The sequence below is a fragment of the Apaloderma vittatum genome, unplaced genomic scaffold, assembly GCF_000703405.1.
Source record: "Apaloderma vittatum isolate BGI_N311 unplaced genomic scaffold, ASM70340v1 scaffold40818, whole genome shotgun sequence".
NCBI classification, from domain to species: Eukaryota; Metazoa; Chordata; class Aves; order Trogoniformes; family Trogonidae; genus Apaloderma; species Apaloderma vittatum.
In genome coordinates this window covers 16,205-32,428 of record NW_009729917.1, presented here as the reverse complement: position 1 = coordinate 32,428, position 16,224 = coordinate 16,205, and the positions used below count along the sequence as shown (strand labels likewise).

Sequence of the window (16,224 nt, the reverse complement as noted above, 5' to 3'; positions counted from 1 at the left end):
ACTGTTTTAGGATGCCTGAAACATTCACATTTTTCTCCTCTCATCAAATCAAGCATCGTTTTGTGGATCACAACACATTTGCTCTGTGTTTACAGGAACAAGCAACACTTGAGTAAAATGAACAGTCAGAGAAGCGAGGATAGCGCTGAAGCTCTCCTTCTGTCAGGATGAAAGTTAGCAACACGCTTCATGCTCCACGCCAGCCCCACCGGCATCACCTGAGTCCTTGGGAAACGCTGCTAGCTTGCGAAAGGCACAGAAGTTGTTTTTCCATTACAGAAGTGAAACCCACAAGTTTGGCATTGGGTTTTTTTAAAACATTTGTGCTTGAACAACTCCTTTGCGCTCCTTAAAAGCACTGCCACAGTGCTGTCACAGCTGGGAAATAAACACTGAAAGCACGTGCCTGCACAGATTAACGATCATACACTTTATTACTTAAAAAGTGGGAGGAACTTTAAACAGATGTTTAAAAAAGGTGTTGAACAACCAACCCTTTTATATATAACAATTGCCTCATGGCTTAAAACAACAAGAGCAAGTGATCTAAATATGAATTGCAACTACCTGCCACAGCTTCCAGAACTGCTCCTTGCACTGTTGTGTTGAACCATGAGCACATGGAAACCTCCCAGGTCTTTCCTTAGCTACCGACCCCCACTCCTGTGCCCCTCATGCTGCCCCTGGCCACGTTACCCATCTCTCATTCCTTCTCAGGCAGTCACAGTAACTACATGACCGTAGCTGACATACTGCACTAACCTATTATTAGGTGACTCTGACACTCTACCTCGTATTTTCTCAGTTTATATTCACAATTCTAAATTGAAATATCAAGGGTGACAAGAACTTTTGATCCTTAACCTTGTAAGTGGTAATGAGAAAGAAGGCAGTGAGATCCTCAGTTACAACCTGTGTGATACTATAACCTAGGAAGTGGAACAGGGCTTTTCATCCCTTCCTTAAAATATGTAACACCATGCAAGTCTGATTATGCAGAAAACAGTAACTTTACCCCTCCTTCACCAAAAGACTCAGAGAACTCGCCTGTCAAGTATTTGAAAAAAAAACCGGAGAAGTAATGCAAAAATTTTATGACACTTATGCAACCTCCCAAAGCCTATCTGCCATAAAGAATGGGCAAAGCTTTCTACATTAATTTGGCTGCCTTGCTGCTTCTCAAAGTGAGTCACTGATGTGGCCAACCGAGGAGTGGGAAAGAGGAAAATATATTCAGAAATTACCCTCCCAGGACATAGGGAGGCTAAAAGCATGGTCTGCCATATACACCAAAGATAAAAGAAAACACTTTGTTATTCAAAGCCAAGCCTGCACCAGGGCAGTATCAGAATATAGTAGAACCTAAGGAAACACTGAGACTTATTAAGCTTTGGTTTCCTTGATACCCATAAGCATTTGAAACTGAACTACACAACATGGCTTGTGACAAAATACAGCTTGCAGATAACACAGTTAAGGGAAAAGCCTAAAATGAAAGTGCAACAAATAGTGAACGGTATGTTTGCTATTAGAAGAAGCACTTGCTAACGGGAGTAGCTCAACCAGTAACCGTTTTTTTCTCAACAAAAGGTAAAACCCCAAACTAGGTCAATGACCAAAAAAATTAAGATACTCACCAGCAAGTGTATAATCCATATCAAAACCAAAGCACTTTATCTTTTCCATGGCTAAACTTCTGTTTACAAAGACCCTATAAAGAGAGAAGAAATAAAGCCACAGATATGAGCATTTTCAAAACAATCACATTTTACAACACTTTTTGTCAGCTGTCAGGATGTCTGGCTCTTTTAGGACAAAATCAGAAAGCATACCTGAAAATGGAGGCACTTCTCATTTTTTGCCATGAGTTCTCCTGAAGAAAAGCCATGACTTTGCAGAGTTATTCTAATTATTGGTATGCTCTCTAAAGACATACACGCATGCATGCACACACACACGGCTTTGCATGTGACCTGCAAAAATTCCTAAGAATAGAAGTGAAAAATCTCCTGAAGCAGAATTCAGAGCTCAAGTGAGAGGAAACTGGAAGCAGAGGATGGGAAGCAATATAATTTGCTTGATTAAAACAAGTTATTACAAAGAAGTAACAAGGAAAGCAAAAAAAGGTAACATTTCTGTGAATAAACTCACAGCGTTTACTGCTTACTTAGGAAATGTATCTGGAAATTTAAAGCAAACCTAAACAGATCCTTTTCCACACTTACACCAACAGCATCAAAAACATTTAATAAAGCTCTGTAAAACAGAGACCGAGATAAATTCTCATCCACAAGAATAGGCTATTTCTACTATGGAAATTTTTGTTTTTATTTACAACTCCCCTGCAATTCCTCAACAAAACTGCTATTTTCTAAACTCCACTTTACTAGTAATTCTTATTGCAATGAGAATATAAGCTGAATACTTCCAGGCCCTTTTTGATTACTATATTTTAATACACCATATTCAATTTAGTTCAAGTAAATAACATGGTAAAGAAATAGGTCAGAGAATACAACAAAAGCTTTTCTTGCTCCGTGTTCCAACTACTACAGTAACTAAGCTGCTTACGTTTCCCCAGAACTTTAAACCATATAACAGATCTGTAATTCAACAGGACGTCTCTCCACCGTCTGTCTTATCTAAACTGTAAGACCGAGCCTCAGAACTTGGCTGCGGGCTGGAAGCTGAGCTGCTCAACGCTGATCTCGGACAGAAATCCCACATACTGCTCCAGCTGCGATGCCACGACAAAATTCTCCTGCATGAGAAAAGTCCCAGAGCTTTCACCTGTACTCTGATTTCAGTATGTGAAAATTCTCCAAATATTTAATAAGTGCATTGCTCTCAGCAGAGTAATTATCCTCTTAAAAACTGAAATTGGCAGCCCTGCTGTGCAGGAGGAGTGGCGCAGGGACAGCGATACAGCAATGGAGCCGGCAAGTGCAAAGCCAAGTGCTCGGATGTTTCGAAAAGCCGTAATAAACTACCAGGAGATTCTCTTCTTCATGCACGTTCTGGGCAGATGGCCGGCACAACGGGCCCGTTTCACTGCCCGTGTCAATCCACTGCAGCTCGAATTTTAATAGCAAACTGCTAACATCGAACCATCACACTTCTCTGCAAGCCGTCTTACCTCATCTCTCACCGATGTGCTCCTTGTTTAGTTCACTGCAGTCTGATTCATCTACTTGTCTGAATCACATTACACAATTCCTTTAAAGCCTCCCTAGTACCGATGCAATTTTGCTTGGATCTGATTTGACTTCAGAAGATCATTATGTCTGAACCAAGCCTTAAAGTACTGTATATCTTCTTGGACAGTGTTCGAGAAAACACATCTGTGGCTAATTTAACCAGTCACTGGATATCGTTGTTGTTCCACACAAATCCACTTGGAATATAGTTTCTCTGGCAATAGTATACTTTCCCCCTAACCTTGCACACTCTCTCTGGGAGTCACAGTTTCCTGGCAAAGTGCCTGCCTTTGACAATGGGGCTTGTCACTAAGGGGCCTCAGAGTTTATAGATGACGCTCTTTTCTGAAAGATTTATGTATTACCTAAACAAGACAAAGTGACGGGAGAAAAAAATAGACACTGGTAAAGAAATGCCTTTTGGAAATATGAGATGGGATCATAAATCACTAAAATTCACTCCGAAATAGCTGCCTTTTGAGTAGGTGGAGCAAATTACCCAAATCTGCAGTCTGAATCCGTGTTTGCCTTTTAACATCGAGATAGCTCTGATTTACAAGAGGCCAACATGGAATGCTATTTGGTACTAAACACAGTCTCGTACTTTGTATATTGAAGATGATTACCTTCTCCTGCTGCTGATGCCAGGAAGCCTTATCTTTTAGCTAATTCAAGTAGATGATTTCTGACCTCATCTTTCTGCAGTTTGTTCCTGAAAGCTTTAAGAAAAAATAATACACCTCCAGGAGACACTAGCAACATTTTTTTGTCCAACATGCATTTTGCCTTAGGCTTAGCCCCTGGTGCACAGTTTTCCAGCCTTCTCAACAGGACAGGAAGAGAAAAGAAATTTAAAGAAGCTCAGAAGATGTTTCAGAACTGGAACACTTGGGAACAGTTTCCCAAATGCAGACAAAAACCAAGCACTAAGACAGAGCTGGATGCACTTATAAAAAGGGTAATACGACAGTGTCTGTGAAAGGCAAAAACAAGGGAGCTGTGACCCAAGAGATCTCTTCCAGCCCAGCCGGCCTATGTTTAGATGATGACGACACTAAACTGACCAAAAAACGTGGAAATATCTCTAAGCCTCTGACATTTTTTCATCGCTTGCTTTCAGAGTATTTCCAAATTGAACCCCAGGACTGAAAAAAAACAAAACCAGCACACAAAGAAACCGGAGATCTGGAAAAGTTTACTAAAGACTATGAAACGAACAACATCTATTAGCATATTTTTGTTCCAAAACAAGTCTTGTGACTAAAACATGAAAATTACTATACCAGCCCCCTCTTGGTAACAGCTGGTGAAGATCCTTCTTTTTCCATCAACTCCTAAATGCTTATGACCTAGAAACCGTACACAGCAGGGTCTAATCATGCCCCAACAGTGCACAGGACCTGGCAGATTTCAAGGCATCCTACCGACTGATTTGACATGGTAATTACTTCACCCACCAGCGCTGGAGTGAAACAGAGCAAATATTTAAAAAAGCTGAAGAAGGCTATTACACAATATGTTCAGGACAGGAAATGAGAACATTTTAATCAATTTAAACTTGGATATGCCTTGGCAGATTAAATGGCAGACTAAACAGTGGCAAAAAATAAACAACTGAAACCACTTCTCTCGTGAAGGTCCAGCCAGATATTGGATTATTTTGTAGGCACTCAGGACCTCAACTTTAAATCCTTAAATGAAGACACCTCCCATGCATGGTGTCCCCTTGACACAGGGGGCTGATACTTATAAATATTTACTGCCAGAAGCTGACCAGCGTAATTCAGAGGGTTTACTCAAAGTAGTAAATACCTGCAGCATCACAGAAACTAAAGATAAAAGATGAGATTAAATGGCCACAACAGTTTCTGGGAAGAGCCAGGCGCTTCTCAGAAGCTGCAGACTTAGCCTGTTCCAAAGCTATGCATAGGTCCTAATCAAAGGTACTCTTCAAGAATACTCGTCAAATGTGTTTGTTGGCTACAAAAACGTAAAATCTCCACAGAAGATACGGTATAGACAAATGCCAAGAGTTGTTTTTAATGACCATAAAGCAAAAGCAACAGTAGGACTCTAAGAACCCTCACCACCTGAGGGAGAAGATCCTCTGAACTCTAAAGGGAAGGATGACATGTTTTTTACAGTTCATCTAGACAAATAAAACTCAAAGAAGCTTCCAGATTACAGTTGAGATAAAGTCAGAATAAGAGGAAAACCAAAATAATCCAACATTTCTGGCAAGGAAATTTTAATCTAGAATAATTTTTCCATCTGCCAGAATCCAAAGAAATCACACTTTCCTTTCCCCTGATTTTGTTTTTTCCATTCAGAAGAGATTTGTTTTAACTAGGAGCACTGGAGCTAAAAATTAAGCTGATCTAAAAGTTCAACAGCGCTGGGCAGCAATACAGATCATACAGCCACAGCACGAGAGCACCCTCCTGAGCAGCAGAGATGGGTACTGCCGACACCCAACTCCCCAGCTCCACACCTCTCCACCAGAGCATCTCCTTAAATAGGACATTGCCTTTCCCTTGCCTTCATCTTTCCTTCCTGATGAAAAAACAAGCTTTATATCTCTACTTTGAGGAATGTCCCTGTGAATCTCCCACAGTTTTGCACTCCCTGTGCAGTCTGGCTGGAGTGGTCCAAGGTGTGGGTGCTCCTGGGGAAACTGGTTGAGGGACCATCCCCAGCCTCACCGGCGGGGAGTGGAGAGGCAGCAGCCTTAGCCTCACAAAGACCTACACCTTTAGGAAAAAATGTCTTGGGGAGCTGTTTAAGGGAAGCCTTGAAGCACATTTTCTCCCTAAGGAGTTCTCCTCAAAGATTAAACCTGCAGCTTTGCCACAGCAGAAGGCTCTCAACGATATAGTATTTATTTTCTTTTTGAGCTCTATGAATTGTGCTGGGTAAGAGAAAAATGTATTGCAAGGAGGAAGGAACTGCTGAGCATGCATAAAGGGAGTCACAGAGCCCTGATATCCTCAACATTGCAATTCACAGTCCTTTATATTTTTACAAGAGAACTGATACTGGTTTTGTTACTGTTCTTGTCAATCAACTGCAAGGCAGGAACCTAAATCCCAACTCTTCTCCAGTAACACAGGAGAGAAGTGAATGCAGAGAGGGAGAAATGGTTTTATTTTATTTATGCAAAATCTCAAAAGCATTCTGTGCTCTGAATGAAATTTGCAGGTATAATATTCTTGCAATTTGACCAAGAAAATAAACAAAATGCGCAGAATTATACAACTAGGAAAGAACTTGGCTCACAGATCACAACTTCTCAATAGCAAGAAAACAAAAATGAACAATGTGAGGTGAGGTTTCTGGAACAGAGTACTTTTATAATCATTTTCCAAACGAGTTTAGAAACACCTTACAGCAAAAAGCATTCTTTGTCAGGAGAGTAGGTTTCACTGGAAATTAAATAAATACAAAGACACTTGCAGCAGTGCTGAGTGGAACAGCAAATACAGTGGGAGCTGGCTAAGCAGGACATAACGTGTCTGTATTAAAAGCCTGTGGTGGACAGCTGGGCTTGAGCCAGCCACGAAACACAGACTAACTGGCCAGAAGGCTCAGATTCCTGCTTCCTGAAAGTTCAGGCACTTTGGTTAATCTTCACTTTATGGCAACTTCCGTGTTTTAATAAGCCAGAAGAGTTAAAAAGAAGAGGGAACTACATGGACTAGCTTTTAATAGTCTCCCATGCCCAAGTTTCCCACAGCCTCTTTAAAAAGCTAATTGGAAAAAAACCAAAACACTACTCCCCTGACAACTGGGTGTTCTCAGTGTTACTAGCTAGTCCTCAGATGTTGTGTGGTTGGGGGAGATGTCTCACTCCAGGACACTGTATCTCTGGTTAAGGAACTATAAAAAAAAACACCAACAGCAGAGAAGTCAGACAAATCCCTCACTGATCTTACTTATCTGTCACAAATCATGCGAGCAACCTTAAGAAGATATTAGCTTATATCAAAATGTTTTGTCTTTGGGTGCCAGATGCTCTGGTACCTGTCTTAGAGTGAATAAGGAATAAACTACCTTAAACTACTATAACAGAAGTAATATTTTTTTCTGAGTCTTATCTCTCTAGGCAGGTTAATGATCATTCCATATATTATTATTTATCATACCATTTTGATCTTTTTTTTTACAGTGTTAGATTTTCTGAGTTCCATTTCATTCCTCATCGACCAAAGAGGAATATTCTGACAGGTTAGTATGTTTGTAATCATAGAGGTGGTGTTCAGGCTTCGGATGACTTTAGGCAGATGAAACAGTATCAGACAGGGGAAAGAGAAGAAGGGCATCAAAATGTCCTGGCCACTTCTAGTAACATTTCCAGCGTAGTGCCCTGCAATTTCACAAGACTAACAGTCCTTGCACAACTGTAGGGACATAAAACTGGAAAATCAGGTTACAACTGCAAATTTTGTCTGATGAGGCTGCATCCAGAAACACAACTATGAGCACTCCCTCTGAAATTCAGCCGGAATCAGATGTAAGGACATAGCCTTGGCCATTTCTGTTTCCATTGTTTGGGCTTTCTTCCCAGGCAACAGCAGTGCCAAGAAGCTCACATATGGATTCCATCCCAAAATAACACCTGTCTGCTCTGTGAAACTATTAAAGCTAGGGATCATGGGACATTTTCAATGTAATTTCTTTATTATTAATTTGGCAAGTGCTCTGCTTCCTCATACACTCACCCAGTCTGCCACCTAAATGCTCCCTTTCCCTCCTCTCACCAGCGTCCAAAGCACGGAAGCAAAATAAAGACCCACATGCTGCCCCCCGCTACACATACGCCACCACACGAGCCCAAGGAGGCTGCGCACAGACAGATGAGGACAGATCAGAGCCAGCAGTGCCTACAGAGATACCTCATGTACAGTTACAGGAAAATACCACACACAGCCCACCTGAACGTGTCTGACGAAGAGAACATTTTCAGAGTGGTAAGGATTTCTTTCTCATTTGCCACCTCAATGAATTCATTTTAAAGAGCTTTTATAGATAGCTCTCCAAACAGATAAACAGTTTAAAATCTCACAGCCTAGTTTATATAACATTTCCACCTGTTTGCAATCATTGATGATCCAGTATCAGTACAGTGAAGAAACAAGAGTAGCGGTGAATAGCCCAGAGTTTACAAATTTGAACAAATCAAAATATATCTCTAACCCTAGAAATCAAAACAACTAATTGTGAATCTGTTTGCTTTGACATTATTAAAGTATATACCATTTTTTTTACCCAGGATCTCAGTCTATTTTAACAGCTTAAACCACCTAACTCGTATTACCACCATGAGATGCTTTGAAAGCAAACTGAAGCACAAAACTATGAAGCAATTTCTTCAATACTCTGTGACCGATCAGCAGAAGAATTAGGATTAGGAATCACGTCAGCAGATCCACTGCACTAGCCAGTAAACAACAGAGCAAGAAAACAAAACAACAGAAACCCCATGTTCAGGATGAGAGGTCTCAAATTACTCTGATGAAAACCAGTAAAAGCATCTCAAAGTCTGTATGTTTAACAAAAAGGCCATCTCAGCCTTACTGCCCTGGTAAGCCAAAACCACAGAATAAAAGTAAATGCAAATACCTGTTTCCTGGATCTTGGTAACTGTCAGTAACAAGACTGGATGGAACACCAACTTTTTCCATTATTTGCTTTAACTAGACGTGGTTGCTATTTAAACCCTAAAGAGCTATGTGAGATAATCCAGAGGGTGCCTAGAAGTGCTCACTCCAAGTTAAAAAATAGACACTAGGGCAATTTGGTGGCTCAGAGTCAACCTAGTTCTTGCCTAATTACAATCACGTTAAATGACAGTACTCCTCCAGAACAAATGACCTAGTGATTATCCTCTACCGGGAAAAGTCAACAAGCAGTGCAGGAGGGAGGTGGCCTCACAACCACACACACTAAGGAAAAGCCACCTAACAGCTACACATCCATTTTATTTCTGAATTAAAATGTATGTTGCCAATAGCACAGTAATGCAGTATCCTCTTACCAGTGACCTCTGCTAGAGAATGAATAACATCTAGCTTGTATATTAATTCATCTTTAGACCTCACCTCCAACAGGCGCCAACAATGTTGTATAACAAGGTTTGCGGCTGGTAGTAACACTAGCTAACCAAAAGCCTGAAAGTCATCAAATACCCTGAAGATAAAACCCCATCACCCACCTCCTCCTCTCCAGATTTTTCTGATTCTTAACGTTGCTTTCATGGCCCTTGAATTCTACAGTATAGTGCATGTGTTCACACTCACAAGCGTTGCTTGCTTCATCAATAACCTCCATACTTTAGTTTCTTAAGCAGTTATGCAAACATCCAAACACCAAGCAAAACTTTTGGAAGGAAAACAGCTAGAAATATTTGATTTTGAACACTCTTGCCCATGGCATTCAGACATGATGATGATATAGTCATCATACTCTGAGTCAGTATGCATTACACCAGTTAAACCAGTCTCAGCTGGGATTTCTGCCAATATTATTATAAGTTGAACACATCCATCCATCAAGGATGATACAACGGGAAGAGCAACACCTGAACAAACATACTCCTAGTATGAAAGGCCACAATAAAATATTACTATTAGATTGGTATATTCAGAACTAGCTCTTTTATGAAGCTTTTTTAGAAGCTTCATGCCCATGAAAACATTATTTTTATTTTTTAAAGTAAATTATTTTGCTGAGATTGGAAACTTTCCCCCTTATTTGATGCTGCTTCAACATCTACAACTCGAGCTCATCAAATCTGTAAGCATGACATAAAGAAACAAAGAAACAAGTTTTAAAAATTTCAGACTTCAGAAAACCAAGCATTAGTAGCAACATTTAGAAAATCCTAATGAATGAGCCCAACTGGGCTTCTGACATTAGTATCAAAAGCTGGCCCCTGTTACATTCATCAGTAAATGCCACCCAGCTGCCAAGCTCCTCCAGTTTTCCAGACTGGGCCCAGCTTTAAGGTAAAAAAAGTATTTGTTTTAAATTAAGTGTTCTTTTTTTTTTGTTTTTCATTTCCAAGTCACTTTAGATTTGTGCTTTCAGGGTTTGGTTTTTTTTACTGCTAGAGTAAGAAGATAAAGAAAAAAGAGACTGAAAGAGAAAGAAAAAAAGGAAGAGAAAGAAAAGAATCTTGACAAAGAATGACTTGTGTTTTATATTTCTCTTCTTCATAAACTTGACAGTGCTTCAGCAACATCCAAGAATCTGAGCACGCTTGGACCTCACTGAAACAAATTTACATCCTAGAACTGATGGCTGTGACCAACACACATATTCTACATTTGAACAACTATTAAAATATTGAAAATCATAATATAAAACAAGGAAAAATAACTTCAGTCCCACTCTATCATATTAAGTCTGCACTTATCTTTAAAGTAACATCACATCTGTTAACACTAAGATCACAAAAAATACCAGAAATAGAAATCTGACAACACTGCCTCTGGAATGAGGTTGTTTCAGATTCTTACAATACTGGATTATCAAAATAACTCCCACGAAACCGGTACACCAAAGCCATTAATAGCACAGATTTATACTACAGTCTTGGATCAGGTTCTGTCATTCTCTCCTATTCCCTCTCTCCCTCCCTCCCTCCTCTCTCTCTCTCTCTCTCTCTGAGAGGACAGTCAATTCAAAACCAAAACGTGCCTCCTCTTAAAGCTTTCCATGAAGTGCTAGCAACGTTTCTGCTCAGTAAGTTTTGAATAAGACATTTCTAGATTCTAAGAAGGAGTACTCAAACTGTCCCACACACTGATTTTGAACTACCAGATCCCAGCTCGTAGCGGGAAACCCTCTCTTACATGAGTGTACTCTCATCTTCCATAAGGAAATGCTTTCTCAAATTAAAGATTTCTTATGTAAGTAAGGGTAAATATGATGAGGACTTGAATGTGTGAGCTCTTAAACACAAGTATTGCTTCCTTTGGATCTTGTACAACACGTAGCTGACTGTCATCACCTAACCATAAAAAATGCTGAGGAAATATTAAGGGGGAAAAAAAAAGAACTAAAAAAGCCTTACCCTGACTTCGTTTCCATCAGTCTAAATCATAAGTAACACAGAATTATTCAAGCCATAGGTAAAATTATGACAAAGGTAAACCTCTCAATGACTTCAATAAGGTGAAGATTTTTTTGCCAGAAATGGTATAAACTCCTCTCTTTTTACATGCTATATATAGTTAGAATCATTACACCCTTCCATATCTAACAAACCAGCTGACACAGAAAGACTCAAGTAATGTCACCATTTAAGACATGTGCCCAAACATATTCACTGAAAATTGGAAAGCTCCAGAAATGCATCACGAGATCCATTAGCTTACCTTAGGCACTGCAGCTTGCACAACCTGGCCTATCATATGATGCTAAGGCGTTTTTCTCTAATTAGATTCCATTTGGAGAATCAAAATATATCTAACACTTCCAAAACACTTCCTCTGAAAAAACACTGTGTGTATGAATCACAAATGCAACGTGGCATTTAAACATGAGGTTGGGAAACTTGACTTCTTTTTCTGTTTCTATATCAGACATCTGCTGAATATACTCTGATCATCATACTGCATGACTTCTCAAATTAAACTTTGAAGATACACCTCCCACAAAGAGAACACTGGCAATTACTCAGGGATGTTGTTTTTAACAGTCCAGACATCTGATAAAGGTATAGACTGCATCCGTCTTTTATGGTCTATGCCTGGAACCTTCAGAGCTGTGGCCTAAATTCTTAGCTCAACCAAACCTCCAACGTGACCTTCTGCAAACAATCCAGTGTCTGTACTTTGATTCCCAAACTACAACATTAGAGTGATAACTTTTCTTTTATTCCTTACTCTATCCTATTTTTTCAGACGGTAAGGTGATCTTAGGCCTGCCTAGCACAGAAAAGGAGGCTGATATCTTTCTAGTGTTTCTGCATGCTCCTGTGGTGCATGCAATTATATACTAGATATAATTCTCAAACACTTAATTTCTGATCCCATTTAATTCCTTCCTTATTTGTGTTTGTGCATTCCAGTGTCTAAGGCTACGCTCTCCCAGTGTGCACTGCAATAATTACTACAACGCTTCTTCCACTGATTATTTCTTGACTTGAAAGCTTCTATCTCAAAAATCTAACTTGGATTAATCTTTCGAATGCAAGAAGAAAGCATCCCCTCACTCGCTCTGGTACATGTATCTCAACTCTGCCCTTTGTAAATTCCTGCCGGCCAACACTGTGCTATCTTCCAAGTTCTCTCTTCTACTAACACTTCTGCAAGGAAGGTGAGAACGACCTTTCTGTTTTACCAACAAGCAAAAACCAAGATATGTGGGTTTTATGCTTAGTTTATTTCCCTCTTTCTCAGCACTCTAGTTTTGGGGTTACATGAACAACTTACCGGTGATAAGCTTCCCGGCGGTACTTTTTCAGAGCATGCCCATCCATGTTTGCAGGGAGATCCGCTGCATTCTGGAGTCGGTCACTCCACGAGGTTGTCATCTTCAAATGCTTATTTCTTTCTGAAAGATGCAGAAGAGAAAAGATTGCTTAAGTTCAAGGTTTTTTTCACCAGAAATCTGTTTCCTGGTCCCAGAAAAGGTAATGTCACTGAGGAAGTCTCGCAAAGTGGAATGATCTGAGTTTGCAGGTAAAATAAGATTCTTTTCTCTGAGATGTTTAATGAGATAGGGTGTAAAATAGAGAGCTGGGAAGGCTGGAACTGCAAAAGCATTCTTATCCATTGTGGTGAATATGCATTTAGAGAGGGAAATCTTGTTTTCATTGCTGAAAAGGGACTTTTTGACCCTAGAGTTACTAACACGCATTAGCTATAGGTGATGGAAAACCTACCCTTTATACATGAGATAAATTAGGCAGGGAAAATCCTACAAACCCCAGTGGGACTGACCTTGCTACTTTTACCACACAGTAAAAAAAAAAAAAGAGCCTTGTCCCCAGCCATTTGATCTCTAAGCAAAGACAAAGCTTCAAACTGATGCTAAATTAGCAGAAACAATTGGAAGGGAGGTAGAAAGATGATCTTTCGTCCTCTGTAGGTCAGCCACAGTCACACAGAACAAGAACACTCTGTAAACCTGTAACATAGAATCATAGAATCATAGAACAATTCAGGTTGGAAAAGACCCTTGGGATCATTGAGTCCAACCATTGACCCTACACTACAAGTTCACCCCTAAACCATATCACCCAACACCACATCTAAGCAACACTTGAACACATCCAGGGCTGGCGACTCAACCGCCTCCCTAGGCAGTCTATCCCAGTTTCTGATCACTCCTTCTGTGAAGAATTTCTTCCTAATGTCCAGCCTAAACTTGCCCTGTTGCAACTTGCAACCATTCCCCCTGGTTCTGTCCCTAATTATCTGTGAGAAGAGACCAGCACCAACCTCTCTACAATGTCCTTTCAAGTAATTGTAGAGCATGATGAGATCTCCCCTCAGCCTCCTCTTCGTCAAACTGAACAGACTCAGCTCCCTCAATTGCTCCTCATAAGGTCTGTTCTCCAGGCCCTTCACCAGCTTTGTTGCCCTCCCAGTAGATCTTCACAAACATCTTCACACATGCTGGTTGTCAAAACCAAACCACTGGACAGTCCTTCTTGCCAGGAAGGCCCTGCAGTGAGGAAACAAAGGCACCTTTCCCAATTGCCTTATTGGCACACTGGGGCAACCCTGCTCACCCCCTCCTCCAGCCAGACGTGTGTCCTGCTGCGCCCCTGGCACCAGGGGGGATGATGAAGCAGCCCCACGGTGAGTCAGTTCAGCTCACCAGTCCAAGGTCTCATCCATCAAAACTAGCTGACCAAAAGCAAACAAAAACTGGGTAGGACCTCCAGCGGTCAGCAGGCTGAAGTCAGCTCAGCCTGCACAACAGTGCAAAGAGCAGGGTGGAAGATGCATCCCACGGTTACACCAAATTAGGTATAACATGAAACCACATTCTTGAGTAACCCACACAACTGCCAGGCCACAGGGCTTGGCTTGTTTGCTCTTCCTTAAAAGGAACAAAACAACCCACAAACTACACGGGTAATGATACAGCAACCAATTCTAGACACCTTTAAAAAATGACTGTCCTCAGAACAAAATGGAAACTAGATTATTTCAGCAAAGTGGAGAGTAGATCAAGTGCCCGAACCAGCCTTAGGAGTCATGGCGCTTTTGTCGGTCACACACGTGCTTGCTCTCCTAGAGGAAATCTGTATAATTTTTTTAGTTTTATATTTGATTAAAGAGCAACCACTGCAGTTGTCACAGCATTTGTTAGCCTATTTATCTACTAGTTGCTGGTCATAAAAACCAAACAGCCTGCAAACAGCTTCTGTATAAAAAATATGTTCCTCCCTTCTCCAGCATTCTCTGCTTGTCTCCCAGATACTATAACCAAGGTTTACAAAGGCATCTCCTGCTACATCCTAAAGGTCACCAAATTTAGGCCCTGGCAGGCAGCCCAAGGGACCACATGCCAGAGCTGGGAGCTCTTGCCCCCGAATTCCATGCAACACACCCAGGAGAGGAGGTCACCACAGCGAGAGGGCGACGCGCCATTCCAACCAGCCGCAACTTCCACAACAGGGCATGCAGGGAGACGCAGCTTCTAAAATAGCCCAGATCCCGGCCACGGAGGGCTTATAAGTAATTACCAGCTATTTAAGCTGTGCCCAACAGCAGATGGAAGGCAGCACAGAGCATGGAACTAAACATCCCAGGGGCATCATCCCATTCCACTTCAAAGGCAGAGCAGTGCCTGCAGCAACGCTCCTCAGGGGCAGCAAGGGCAAGAGTGACAGCCTCCAGGTGAGCGGCCGAAGGACAAGCAGCACGGGGACAGATCTGGTGTGACCCCAAGATTGCAAACTACAGAAAGGGCTTGTGTCCCCAGAGCATGGAAAAGCATCTGCTCCATGGATCTTTCAAGATGGTCCAGTTCATCACTACCTTGTCCTTACCTGCAGCTATTTTAAAGCTACTAACCCAGAGTTGCAGATTCAGATTCAAGAGACATTTAAGGTCTCTAAAAGGCGTGTTAAATTTCTCTGAAAAACCTGCTGCATGGCTGGTCTTATGACTCTCACACAGCTCTGGGTCTAGGTCTTCCAGCTGAAACAAGTCCAAATCCAAGCTTCCTGCCATTCAGAAGGGCTACACTATTCTGCTTACCCAGCCAGACACGTCGCAAGATTCAAAGATTTACAGCCACAGCCAAAGCTAGAGACTTCCTGTTCGCCAGCCTCTTCTTCCCACTTCATCTGCTTCCCATCACCATCACACCACACCAGAGATGCTGATACAGGTACCAGGACAGGACTGCTCCCATGGCCATCTGATATGTCACCAACACTACTATCCAAAATACTCTAAAATCCAGATAGCAGAAGCATTTTTAGCAGGCCACCTCTAATAACCTCCTTTCCAAAATAAAGAATTGATGAAGAAGTTTGAGCTCCTGTGTGATGAAACTCTCCTCTACAGCAGGAGAAACCAGACAGCATCATTCTGTATGTGCTGGGATTCAAAAAGCTGAGCCTTGAGGAAATCATAAAAATCTGAGTTTCCATAATTAAGAAAGAAATGCCTGAATTATTTTTATGATCCAGCAGTATTTTGCTGTAGCTATGACGAACAAAGTTCACAGGCAGGACAAGGCTTGTAGACAGAGGCAATATCTTTTATTAGACCAACTGGTATGGCTGGAAAAAATAGACAAGCTCTTGGGCACACAAGCTTGTCTAAGTTTTCAAACTCTCTCAGTTGCTCTAATAAAAGATATTACCTCTGCCTTCAGGCTTTGCCCTAATTTATTTCTTAAAATCTTTTTAATGCTCACATAGCATAAAATAAAAAAAAAATCTTATGCTGAAGTTATCTATTAGATGAACTCAAAGGCACTCTTACAGCTTAGCAGGCTCCAGTGGCATTGTGACAATAGCTTACTGCTCTGAAATAAAACAGTAACAACTGACAAA

The 16,224-nt window shown here is 41.1% G+C and overlaps 1 protein-coding gene across 1 annotated transcript in view; it reads right to left on the bottom strand.

The window, feature by feature from the left end:
• The window catches only part of LOC104277819 (cytosolic purine 5'-nucleotidase-like), a gene marked incomplete at its 3' end in the record, with an annotated part of 34,383 nt that extends 21,648 nt beyond the window's left edge, over positions 1-12,735 (bottom strand). The window contains exons 1-2 of the mRNA XM_009874581.1: positions 12,635-12,735; positions 1,638-1,711 (exon numbers count right to left, since the gene is read on the bottom strand). Coding sequence (XP_009872883.1) covers positions 1,638-1,711; positions 12,635-12,735 — 175 coding nt within the window. The remainder of the gene's footprint in view (positions 1-1,637; positions 1,712-12,634) is intronic.
• Between the last annotated feature and the right edge of the window lie 3,489 nt (positions 12,736-16,224).